The sequence below is a fragment of the Prionailurus viverrinus genome, chromosome A2 (assembly GCF_022837055.1).
Source record: "Prionailurus viverrinus isolate Anna chromosome A2, UM_Priviv_1.0, whole genome shotgun sequence".
NCBI lineage: Eukaryota > Metazoa > Chordata > Mammalia > Carnivora > Felidae > Prionailurus > Prionailurus viverrinus.
The window spans coordinates 166,599,717-166,612,759 of NC_062562.1; the positions used below are offsets into that span (position 1 = coordinate 166,599,717).

Consider the following 13,043-nt stretch of genomic DNA (forward strand, 5'->3'; position numbering starts at 1 on the left):
AGAACTCTGTTCCTAAGCTGCATTTACTTCATGGCATTTAAGCCAACTGCCTCATTAAGCCGGAGATCCTGAAGAAAGCGTTTGCAGAATAAGGATGTTCATAATTAACACAAAAAATGCCACGGCTTTATCTGCCTGGTCCTTCTCCCCTTAGTTTCTTATACTTAATGATCTCTTTACTGAGCAACTAACACAGAGAGAAATAAAAGAGCAGAGGAGCCCTGTGTTAAAGGGCATCTGGAGAAAGTAAGCCACCGTTCCCCTGGTTTTGTATGCCTTCCCCCCACCCCCCAACCCCGCGCAGGGCAGGGTTCCTTCCCATTTGCCGTCATCTCGCCGTGGAAGAGAACTGAAGAGAATAACATTCGCCAGAATTTGTCATCCCGGAGCTATATGGTCTCTGACTTCCCTTTCCACCCGGCACAAGCGAGAGTCTGAAGTGACCCTTTTTTTGCATCCCCGTTTCCCGGTGCTTTGAGCTTAGCAGAAACGCGCTGGCATTTGCCGACGGAATTGATGGAAACTGATTACTCTCTGCCCGAAGTCAGGCTCGGCCTTCAACCCCATTCATTCTCTCTCCTGAGGGCGAGTCTGGAAGCAGCTTGCACACAAAGACGGCTGGACGTGGGAAGCTAGTTATCTCTCGCTCCCCCGGCCACCCCCCACCCACGCACGCAGGCCCACCGGACACATGGCGGGGCCACTTGGCACAAGGTCATCCCTCTCGTTCTAGGGGATTGCTCTGGGTCCAAAGAGCAGAAGCAGATGATTCGTCTTCATAGGGGTTGTGGTGGCTTGTTTCTGTCAAGCTTCTCCACTTATGAAGGCTTTGTCAGCCAGCCGTTTTCCCGTTGGGATTAGCCTGAGTTGGCCATGAATTCACGTGCTGTGGAAACCGCTGCCAGGCCCCTCGCCACTGACTTTGGGGGCGGGAGGGGGAGAGGGAGGGTCTGCTTCCTTCCCCCCGCCCCTTGAATTCCGTTCACTGGCTGTGATTCCACTCGCCTTGATTGGCTCCCCCCCCCCCCCGTCCCAGCCCTGCAGCACAGAAGCGATTGAGCAGAATCACCCACAAATTGCATTGCAAATGGTGCCTATTTTTTTCCAGCAGGCCATCTGCTGGAGTCTATTACTCACCCTCCACAGAGCCAACCCGAGGAGTCAGGTGGTTCTGGGTACAGCCACTTCTGAATCACCTCATTCCATACTCACCTGAAAGTCACTTTGCTGGCTGCTGAAGACGCTGGAAAATTCCAGGCTCTGGAGAGGCGGTCTTCTTCCTTTTTTTTTTTTTTAAACCTCAGGAGACCTTTGGGCCTCTGTGGGCTCTGGAAAAGCATCCACGTGGCAGGATGCGGGAGGGGGGGGGGGCGGTGCTGTTAGGGGTGATGGCCATGCCCTCGGTGGACAGAGGGACCTTGTCCAGGGGCTAGAACCAAGGACTCCGTGGCTCTTCATCTGTTGTCCACGGAGCCCCGCATTCAGACCTGGGTGCACTGGGGACAGGAGTGTTGGGTGTTCCGTGAGACTCTACCGTCTGGTGACCAGCCAAGTGGCAAGCCCATGTTGCATTGAGGGGAGTCTCCATGAGCTTCTGGCCGCTGGAGGACAGCGCCCAGAAGGCAAGGAGGAGTTGCTTCCAAGGAGAATGGCACTTGCTGCTGCAGGTGCCACAGACTTGGGGGCTCCTCCCCTGAGAGACCAGGCCAGTGCCCCGGGGGTGGACGGACAGCTGCCTTCGGGCACCCCCGCACCGGGACTAAGGGTTTGCAGCCTGCCCCACTCGCCGGCCTGGACTTGGCTGCGAGCGCCTCCAGGACGTGGCCCCCAGGACGTGGCCCTAAGCCTTTGTGTCCACCCTGCGGCCATCCGATCCCCGCGGTGCTTCCCCCCCCAACCTGTCTGCCACCTAGGCTAGCCCAGCTCCCTCGTCGCCGCCGTGTTCCTTCCCCCGTGATCCTCTCCTTCTGCGGCCAGTTGTCCTTGGCTCTGTTCCAGCATATGCTGTCCCTTGGGTTAGGTGCACCCATTTTCAGCATGATTTCAGCTTCCTCATCGGCTTTCTGCCATACGGGCATGTGGGGCTGGTTTATGGCACACACCTGATGATAGCCAGCTCAGTGGGACTTGTATTACGTGATTGGAGAATTTTTCAGTCGTTACTCTATTTTGTTTGTTTTTTGTTTGTTTTTTTTTAATATATGAAATTTATTGTCAAATTGGTTTCCATACAACACCCAGTGCTCATCCCAAAAGGTGCCCTCCTCAATACCCATCACCCACCCTCCCCTCCCTCCCACCCCCCATCAACCCTCAGTTCTCAGTTTTTAACAGTCTCTTATGCTTTGGCTCTCTCCCACTCTAACCTCTTCCCCCCCCCCCATACTCTATTTTGTTTTTATTTATTCTTGAGAGAGAGAGTGAGTGAGTGTGTGAGCAGGGGAGGGGCAGAGAGAGGGAGAGAGGATCCCAAGCAGTCTCCACACTGTCAGTGCAAAGCCCAACACGGGGCTGGAACTCATGAACCATGAGATCATGACCTGAGCCAAAATCAAGCGTTGGACACTTAACCAAGTGAGCCACCCAGGTGCCCCTATTGATGATTACTTTGAAAACAAATCTGGAGGGAATTTGTTTATAATGCATATGGATTGTGTACAAGAGACAATCCTTTGACCTAAAAGCTGTTTAGCACCCAGATGGGGTCTCTGGTCCCCAGCATCCTGACTTGGTACACTGGGCGAGTTTTAAGCAGAATAGAATTGTTCTTTCTGGAATAGATCACAGATCCCACAAAAATCATCCACAGGTAACAACTCCGATTAGCCAAGACACTTGGCTGCACTAACACACACAATAATGGGCATTTCTGGGGGAAGCCTATGAGAATTATCATTTGCGTTTCAGCCCCGTTGGAGATGGGGCCATTTTGTTGTTCTGCCACAGGAAGTGAAATCCGTCGTTCCTTTAAGGCTGAAGAATGTGCTGACCTTTGAACCTGTTCTTTCGCACGCTGTTCATGAGGGAGTATGTGTGTGGGCATGAATCCCCAGGCATCTCCCGCAAGCTGATCTGAGATTTTCCGCGATGTAACCTACAACACAGCTTTCTTTCTCACTCGGTTCTGCCTGGATGTGCCCTGCTTCTGCGTGGATTGATTTCCTGTAGCTTTCTTTTGTAAAGCATCTTAAAATAATAACTCACAGTGGCGCAATAACTCAATTCAGAAAGCACTCATTGGGCTCATAGTGTTCAAATTTGTGCAAACGAGAGAGAGAGAGAGAGAGAGAGAGAGAGAGAAGCTCTCCAGACAATGAACTTCTGTTCAGTTGGACCTTGATTTATTGGGGTTCATTCTGGGGCTTGGTGGTCAGCACCAGGCTTTTCTTGAGCCCCGTGGAAGGAAGGCATATCCAGGGCACGGTGAAGACCACTCGAAGGTTGTAGAAGGTCAGTGTCCCCAAGGCGGGGTTCATGATTTGCTGGCCAGCTCACAGATGTGTCCACGCACCATTGGTGTGCACTCCATGTGTGTGTCCATTGTGTGTCCACATTTCTCCGCTTTGTGTTCCCTTAGAGGAGATTTTGAAGACCCACATCGCCCATTGGTGGTCTCCAGACGGCACGAGGCTCGCCTACGCCACCATCAACGACTCCCGTGTGCCCGTCATGGAGCTCCCAACCTACACTGGCTCCATCTACCCCACAGTGAAGCCCTACCACTACCCCAAGGTAGGCGACAGGAAACAGTAGAGCGAATTCTTTGCCTCGTTCCTCAGTCCCCCCGACCCAGGCGACTCCAGACGTGGAGCTGTAGAATCAGACGTGTTCTGAGCAATGCAGTAGAACAGAGGCAAGATTAATTATTTCCCATTACACTGCATTAAATTCCCATCTCCGCTGAGTTGAATTTGTTGGCAGGTTTACTCTATCTTAAATAGTTGAACTGCCGTTAATCATTTGTGTGAGTTTCATGGGACCCAAAATAAGTACCTTACCTCCCCTTGTGAGTCCGTGGCAACAAAGTCACACTGCCTGCTCCCGGGGCCCTCTCTCGTCACGTCCCTATTTTAGAGTTTGGCTTCTGGGAGGTCCGAGGGACCTCTGTCTGCCCCTGGTCCCCTGGGTCTGTGCAGGGCTCTTTTGTGTTTGGCCATATCCTGGCCTGTAGTCTCTAATTGCTTCCCAGACCAAGTTGTTGGCACAGAGACTGGCAGGACAGCAAGGGTGCAGTGGAGGGGGAGGGGTACAGATGTCTGAACCTTGCTTTGTTAGCAAATCACAGCATCCTGGCACGAAGCAAGGACTGGTGCCACATGTTCTGCAGCCTGCACCGCTGCAGAGACACTGATGTCTGTCTGACAGAGTGGGCTCAGCGGCCCTGCCGCCCTGCCCCCACCCCCGCCCCGGCTTCGCTGGAGCGCTCCAGGGCCACGGCCACGGCCACAGCTGGATGGATGTGAGCCGTTCACTGCCTGCACCTGCCTGGTGACGGAGCACTCGCTTCCCGCCTGCGGCTGCCTCGGAAGGACCCCTGGAGCCCGCGCCCGTGAGCGCTGAGCCACGGCTCCCAGGCCATCAGACCATCTCCCAGATCGGAGGGCTGATGCCACGAGCCTTGTGTATCGGAAGGACGGGACGCGCCAGCCTGGAGGTGGCAGCAAGAGGGGCGATAGTGTGCAAGTGAGGCCAGTGAGGTGCCCGGCGTCCCGGGCCACAGAGAGGAAGCCCCTGGTGTATAGTTGGTGCAGGTGCCATATATTCGTTTCTCACAGCCCTGCCTGGAGCCTGAGAGTCCGAGATCGGGGTGCCAGGAAGGTCGGGTCCGGCGAGCACTGTGTTTCTTGCTCCACCCCTGCCTTCTCTCTGTGTCCTCCCACAGCGAGGGAGCTCTGGTGCCTCTTTCTCTCCACACGAGGGCACCAGTCCCTTCACGGGGCCCCACCCTCCTGACCTCACCTGACCCCGATGGCCTTCCCAAGGCCTCACCCCCGCATACTCTCACATGGGGGCTTGGGGCTTTGACCTAGGAAGGAATTCTCAATTTGGGGGGTAGGGGACACAGACATTCCGTCCACAGCACCGGTAAAACAATTCTCTTAATTTTTTTTTGTTTTTTGAGAGAGAGAAGGAGGGGGGGGGGGGGGGCAGAGAGAGAAGGAGACACAGAATCCAAAGCAGGCTCCGGGCTCCGAGCCGTCGGCACAGAGCCCGACGCGGGGCCCCAACCCACGAGCCGTGAGATCATGACCTGAGCCACAGTCGGACGCTTGACCCCCTGAGGCACCCAGGTGCCCCAATACTGAGCCTTTTCTGTGGGTCTTCGATCGGCGTGGCCAGTATCCAAGGAGGTCCCTGAGTGGAGGAGCACGAGCTCTGTGAAGGCACAGCATTGTCCCCACCACCGTCCCACTCCGACAGCACTTGATGTCAGCCTGCCACACGGACCTGCCTGTTGACAGAATTCTCCCTTTTCAGCTGGGCGTGATTGGACTGGACTCTACATCTTGTGGAAGGGGCCAGGGTTCTAGTCGCAAACGGTTAACTAAATGCGGGCTCTTTTGACCCCTGAACGCCCCACCCCCCACGCACACAGTGGGGCCAGTGGCTGCCTGACTCCTCTAACAGCCAGGGATCCAGTGGCTTCCCCTGTGAACCCTGTTATGGGAGTTTCCCCAACTTAGAAGTGGTGACCTGAGATCCATCTGGAGTTCACACTGAGCTCTGGGGTGGGTGAAATTGGAATTACAGAAGCCCGGATGGTTTGTATTCGGATGGAAAGGCGGCATATTCTAGCCAACAGAACTCAGGCACCCCTTGCACCGTTGTACTGTCTCCCAAATCAGAGGCATGAGTTGGTGACCCCGCCAGACTCCCACCCTATTGTGGTGAACCCGACATGTCTTCATGCAGGGAGCAGAGAAGCAAGGGTATCCGTCAGACCCGGCGTGTCGCTGACGAATAATGCCACGTGTTCCCCTGTCCCATCCCGGCAGTGCTGTTCCGCCCGAAGAGGGAGCACAGAGCAGCAGTGACGCAGAGCAGAACCCACCCAGCACCTTGTCTGCACCTTTTCCAGGGACTTCCCTTTCCCCACCGCTGGGCCTCGGCCAACATTCATCAGCCTTCCCCACCCGTGTCTTTGCCCTTGGGCGCGCTGCCTCCTGGCATGGCCTCCAGGAATTTCTGTCCTGCTCCTTGTCCCATCCCTTGCCCCTCCCAGGTTGATAATCGGGAGGCACTTGGAGGAACAAGAAGAGGGTAGGGTTCCTGGGGAAGGAATGGCACCCCAGTTACCTTTGGTCCTTCGTGCAGCAACTGAGGCACTGTCCCCGCAGGAAGGTTTACTCACACCTGGTCTTCTTTGCTTCCCAGGCTGGATGTGAAAACCCCAGCATTTCCCTGCACGTCATTGGCTTAAATGGACCCACCCACGATCTGGAGATGATGCCACCAGATGATCCACGGATGAGGTTTGCTTCCTTGTTTCTACTATGCTAAAAAAATAAGATGAACGTTCATTTACGTGGTCTCTCCAGATTTATTTTACTGCTCTCTTAAACATCCAAGAAAAAGGTACATCGTCCAAAGCTTTGCTTACTGCTTCATGATTCACTTTTCTGGAAAGGAATACGAGTCCAACCAGTACCAGTATTTCTTTCCTTAGTCAGGAGCAGACTGCTCTCCCTGGGAGGCTGGGCTCCTCGGGAAGGGGCATGTCAGGTCAGCCGCAAGACTCCAGCAGGGACACGTTGTCTCACACAGGCAGACGCTGGAGAATATCCATTGGATGAATGGATATAGCCTTAACCAAGAAAATCCACATGATCAGACTTTCTGTAAATGGTGCCCCATTTAAGAGATAACTTTAGAACAATGGCGTACTTTGGCAGCTCGAGGGCTGGTGGTAAACCCTGCTCTAGTAACCCACTTCTCCTGGTTGGTAAGATAACCTGTGTAGGTGTTAGAGCATATTGGCAAAGGTAACTGGCCTGTTATCATTACCTTCTGGTTTGGGTAGATTTTTTTTTTTCTTTTAATCAAAACTGCTGAGTAGGGTCTATCTCAGTGAAGTGGTCTGAGTATCACCAAAGTTTGAACAGCCTGGGGACTGAATAGACTTCCAGAACCCCCCATATCAGCAGTAAGCTTCTCTATGGGGGATGTTGATGGGAGACTGAAAAAAAGGGGAGCCCACCGTACAGACACCAGACCCACTTGCCGATAGATCTCCGTAAGTCTAGATATGGGCCCAGTGAAGCCAAGAACGATTCATTCTGACACTCAGAGGACACCCACCCCAAATTTTCCAAAACCTCTAGCCCAGGCCTTTACTATCCAGTTACAGAACTCCACATTATTAGTCGCTTCTGGCAGCTTCTAGAAGGACAGGAGCTGTGGCCCCATCCGCTCCGACTCCTCCACAGGCTCTGCCCAGGGCTGGGCGCTCTGGCATTGGGTACTGCTGGTATTCTGTGGATGGTGTGGTCCTCTCCTGCGGTGACTTCCTTAGTAAGACCCTCAGAAGCGTGAGCCTGTGGAAAATTCCACAGAGATTCTTTTAACGCTTTCTTCTCCGTGGATAATAAAATGCTGTGAGGTCCTCAGGTACACAGACCAAGCACAGAATTCTGGGCTCTATAAATGGCTTCTCGCGGCCTCTCTCCCTGCCCAGGATTGGTCTCCTCAGTCATATCAGAGGGTCGCAACGTCCCCAGAGGCTAATGAAGCTGGCCCCCGAGCCACCGGTGCCTGGAGTCCCAGAGCCCTTGGTATATGCTGGTCAGGGGGGAGGGGGGGGGGTGTTGAGCTGATCTGGCTCGTGTGCTTCTGCTGGGGTAGAAGAAAAGTTCTGGTCATCGCTCTGCCTCCTCTCCTGAAGATCCAATATTTCATTGTTTTCCTTTCAGCCCCCATCCCTGCCAAGCCTCCCGGGGCCTGGTCCAGCAAACTCACTGAATTAATATGGAAAGTCACCTGGAAAATTTAAGCCATCTGTTTGAGTTAATTGAAAATCTCATTTGGTCAATTTGGTGATGCTGTTTCCACAGGCCTGATTACCTTCAAGGACAATGAAAAATTAGCCTCAGTCGGGGCTTGAAATTCAGACGCTGGCTTCAGGTTCTCTGCTCTGATTTCCTAGGCTAAATGCAATCCCGTGCCTCACGTGCAGCAGAAATCTGTAATATGCAAACGTCACGCTGTCTCATTCTCTCTCTCTGTCACACGGCCTTGAGATTTTTTCCAAAGAGAGCACAGGTATATCAGAAATCGTAGAATAAATTGTGAGCGAATATTTATCGGGCATTTAGTTCACCAGCCGTTAGCGTGAGCGCCGCGAGCATCGTGGGGAACGAGACGTGGAGCGGATGATGTAGGGCCCGGGGTGTAGACTGAACAAATCGTCGCAAGCGAATGGATAACTGCAGGCGTGCGAAGGGCCACCAAGCACGTGGGGTGTGGAGGAGGGGCCGAGCTACTGTGCGGGGTGACCATGTCTCTCCCAACCTCAGCGCTACGACACGCGGGGCCTGGTGACTCTTTGCTGTGGGGGGCACTGCGGGGTGTTTAGCGGGGCCCCAGCCCCACCCATCAGACGCCAGTAGCACCCCACCCTCAGTTGCGACAGTCCCCCGTCTTTGCCAAATGTCCCCACATGGAGAACCACTGGTTCAGAGTGAAGGATCTCGAGCCAACGCCTGCGTTGAAATCCGAGTCCTGGGACCCTGGGGAAGGTATGCAGGCACGCTGCCTCAGTTTCCCCATCTGTAGAATGGAGATAAACATTACTGATAGAAGTGGTTGTAAAAACCAAATGAAACAGTGCAGGTGGCACAGGCCTGGCTATATGGTCACCCCGTCTTGTGGCGTGGTCAGTACTTCCTGTGGACTTGCTGGCAACCTTCCCCTTCAGAACTCAGCCTGACCTGTCCCCACAACCCCAGTTCTGCATGAACTGGTCAGGTTGCAGTTCTCCGGGCAAAGTAAATGAATGTGTGTCGAAGATTTTATTTAACTCCTTAGCTAAGAAGGGAGCCAGTGAGGTGTTAGGACCAGTCTTGCTGGCATCGGCAAAGCTAGGTCTGTGTGATCGGTGTAACAGAGAAGTGTGGGGGCAGGTTTGCTGGGTAACGGGTCTAGCAGGGCCCTGAACTGTGACCTTGGGGGATAGCTGGTCCACCTGCAAAAACCCAGGAGGGAAGTCTGCCCGGGGCAGAGTCCCCAGTTGCCTCAGAGGCCGAGCCCGGGGTTATGCTGGAAGAATACTGCTAGATCCTGTTCCCTCTTTCCAGGTTTCAAATACATTTGCTGAGAATCTCTAAATGACGTCACCAACTGGACACAGAACGGATGCCCCGATCTCCTTCCAAAATCCTACTGCCCGCAGTCTGGCCTCCTTGGGTCCCCATGTGCTCAGGCCTCTGACTTTCCTGGGGGATCTTCCCCTGGAGGGCCCGGCGTCAGAGGGCGCCCCCTCCCTCCCATCTCCTGGTGACCCCAGCTGAGGCTCTCCGGGACCACAGGCTTCCAGGCCCTCCCCGCCCCTCCTGCCCAGCCCAGAAAGCCGTGAGCTATGTCAGACCGCCTGTTCCCTCTGCTGGCCTGCTGGTGGCTGGCTGTGCTTACATTCTTTTGTTCCCTTAAAATCATTAGCTGCTGAGGTCTGTTCTTCCGCACTGTTGACATATTCCAGGCCCTTCTGCTAGAAACATGCTCTGGGCGAGTAGCGGCAGGCAGGTACAGCTCACCAGATGGCCAGAGGCCAAAAACAGCTTCTACGTCAAGAAAGCCACCTGTCGTCTTTCTTCTTAGGACCCAACCCTACCTGCCCACGCTAGAGCCACTGCACAGCTTTACCCCGCCTCTCGGCACCCCTCCTCAGATTGGCTGCTGGGCTTGCCCCCTTCTTGGGGTGCTTGCACCTGTGCTCTGTCTGCCTGGAAAGTTCCCCCGCATGGCTGAGGGGAGCACCCATGCACTGTCAGTCGCGATCAAAGTGTTCCTTCCTGAGCACTTCCCTAACAGCCGAGCCTGAGTCACAGCCCCACTCCCTCCTCCCCCGGCCTTACTTTCCTTCGTAGGGTCATCCCAGCAGGATATTCTGTGTGCTGTGTTCACCAAGTCCTTTCCCTGCCCAACAGCTGGAAGGAAGGTCCGCGAGCAGGGACTTGGGTCTGTTTTGTGCAACGCCCTCCCTCCCCTCCAGAGCAATGCCTGCAACACAGGACAAGCTCAGGAAACCTTTGTTGAATGGGCCAGCGAGCTGAACAGGTAGCCAGTAAAATCCTACATTGATAGGATCCTCAATGACTGAGAGTTCTTTGGTTTTCTGGAACCTTTCTAAGAACCAAACCTTTAGAAATGTGTAGGCGTTGGTGACATCGTGCCATTTCCACTATAGGATGCTATTGGGGAGGCAGAACTTCAGCCGGGACTCCTTAACAAAAAGAAGGATTAACAAAAGGAAATCAGCTCATTAATGCGCATGGAGCCCGTCTTCAAAAAGCTCACCGAAAAGTGACTCAAAGCAGCAATTCAGAACTGCCACCCCTGTAGCATCTTCAGCCAGGAACAGTAAATTTGCAGGGAATTAGCTGGACGAAGGGGAGCAGTTTTAGGTATTTGAGGACAGCAGATCATGGGAGGCAACTCCCAGAGGAAGGTCTGTTTGCAGATTCCGCTGGTGCATCTCTGCGCTAAGAGTCTGTCTCCAGCCCAAGGAGAACGTGTCTCCTGCCTTTTTTCTGGGCTTGCTCTTTCTTCATTGCCTTCAGCTCAAAATAATTTGTATGTCAAAAAGGCATATCTTGAGGCAACATGTTCTGGCTTTCTTCAACTAGTCTAGGAAAGGTAAAAGTAAGAAACCTACCATGTGGAGGGTTTTAGGGAGGATGGAAGGAGACCCACATCCTCCAAGGACCTAGGTGGGGAGAGACAACAAAGAAATGTATCCTATTACAAAAATTAAGTGCCACAGAGTAGGCATTCTTCTTTTTTTTTTTTTTTAAGTTTATTTATTTTGAGAGAGAGAGAGCAAGCGGAAGGAGGGGCAGAGAGAGAGGCAGAGAGAGAGAATCCCAAGCAGGCTCTGAGCTGTCAGTGCAGAACCCAGTGTGGGCCTTGAACCCACGAACCATGAGATCATGACCTGAGCCGAAATCAAGATTCGGTTGCTCGATCGACTGAGCCACCCAGGCGCCCTGACATTGATTCTTTTAAGAGTTTTGCCAAAGGATGGAGAAATCCTCTCCAGGGAGGAGGGTCGGCAGGTGGAGGGGTCGGAGGTGTGGGCAGGATTTGGGGTATCCCAGGATCCAGTCTTCAAGAGAAGTAAGGGAGCACAGGGGTCCCAGCATAGAATGGGGGGCCCTGAAGCATCATCAGTCATGTGTTGTGGTTTGAACTGTAAAGCTGTGACCTCAGGGCTATTTATATTCTTTGCTCCTTCCAAACCAGGCTTCTGGATTTGCTGGTGGGTTTTCACTCTTGCTTTTCCTTCTGCCCGTCTCCCCGGGAACAAGGATGTGGGTTTATAGCATGTATAGGACAGTGGCTGGGTCCAGGACGGCCCTAAAGGCTTTTGCAAGCTGTACACGTCTGAAGTAGCTCCTAATGCCCCCATTCCCCAGATGTGAAGACTGAGAAATGCAGAGTTTAAGGAAGGTGTCTGAATCCACACAGGGTGTGGAAGGGGGTGCTGGGCCTCAAGCCAGGCGGGCTGGACAGCCTCACCTCCCTGAACAGCCTCCAGAGAGGTATGGAACATTCTGGAAGGTCCACTGGTCACTTTCAGCAGGCTGGTCAAGGAGCCACCAGGAGGAAGAAACAAGACCCTTCATCTGTCAGCTGTCTGTCATTTACAGCACCCATTTCCAGATTCCTCCTGTTGTTTGCCTGCTAACCAGCCTGACCTCCCCTCCAACAGTTCTCAGATACAGGGAAGATTGAGTCTGGGCTTCCGGATCTTTCCAGTTGGCCAACACTTACTGACCCTGGTTTTGTGCCACACGCTGTGTTAGGCACCCGGATGGCCTCTCCCATCGTGTCACCCACAGTCCAGAAAGCGGGACAGCTCGTGGTCCACGGCCGAAATGAAGTGTGGGTGGGAGCCACGACACGCGAGGTGGGAGGGACAGCAGCCCACAACGCGGCCCGCGGGCGCAGGACTCCCTGGGCCAAATTTGAGGCTGTCTTTTAGACGTTTACGTGAAAGGTAATTAGGGACCATGACCCCGTGGAGGCAGGGCTAAGGGAAGGGCAGCGGCGCCTTGACAAGCTGAGCTGTGTCCTGTGGGTGCAGACCTAGATGGAAATCATTACGCACCGACCGCCCCATGGTTTTTACCATTTTCCCCCCCGAAACCCAGCTGCTCTGATCCAACAAACGCGGCTGTGTCGTGCTGGTTTCCTGGCGCCTTCCCAGGGCTGCGGGACTGGGTGTTGAGCTAAGACGCAGCAGAGACCCGCAGGACCTTTCCGAAGCCTTGTTGCACTGTGCCGATACGTGTTTTTATTCTCCTCCGAATATCCATTCGGCCGTGGCACAGCCGGCCGCCTGTGCGCTCTTCCTGATTGCCAGACGGCCGCAGGCTGTCACACAATTGCACCGAGAGAAGGAGCCCAGTGGGTCCCTGACGCACCTGGGCGGGGACGCGGGCTCGCAAAAGGCTCAAAGGCGTCTTGCTTTCACTGCGTTTTCTTCTACTTGAGCTCATTCGTTCATTCATCTTTGACCTCCGGTTCCAAGGACTTAGATGCGCTTAGCTCATGGAATCCCACCGCTGGTCTGTGCGAGGCCTCACTCTTTTTATTTCATTGTTCTTTTCAGGGAGTCCCTACTCCGTGCTCTCCTCGCCACATAGACACCTATGTTTCTTGGTCAGTTTCTGGCTTTTTGTTTGCTGAAATCGACTACTTTGTTCAATGCATTTTTCCTTTAAATTGTTTTTTTTCTTTATTGTTTTTAACTTAATTCCACTATAGTTAACATGCAGTGTTTTATTAGTTTCGGGCGTGCAGTATGGTGATTCAGCACTTCTGTA

At 53.6% G+C, this 13,043-nt stretch overlaps 1 protein-coding gene across 1 annotated transcript in view; it reads left to right on the plus strand.

Moving 5' to 3' along the window:
* Nucleotides 1–13,043, plus strand: part of DPP6 (dipeptidyl peptidase like 6) — a 713,986-nt gene that overhangs the window by 616,358 nt on the left and 84,585 nt on the right. Inside the window, exons 9-10 of the mRNA XM_047850332.1 lie at nt 3,578–3,732; nt 6,376–6,473. Of these exons, the coding sequence (XP_047706288.1) occupies nt 3,578–3,732; nt 6,376–6,473 (253 nt within the window). The remainder of the gene's footprint in view (nt 1–3,577; nt 3,733–6,375; nt 6,474–13,043) is intronic.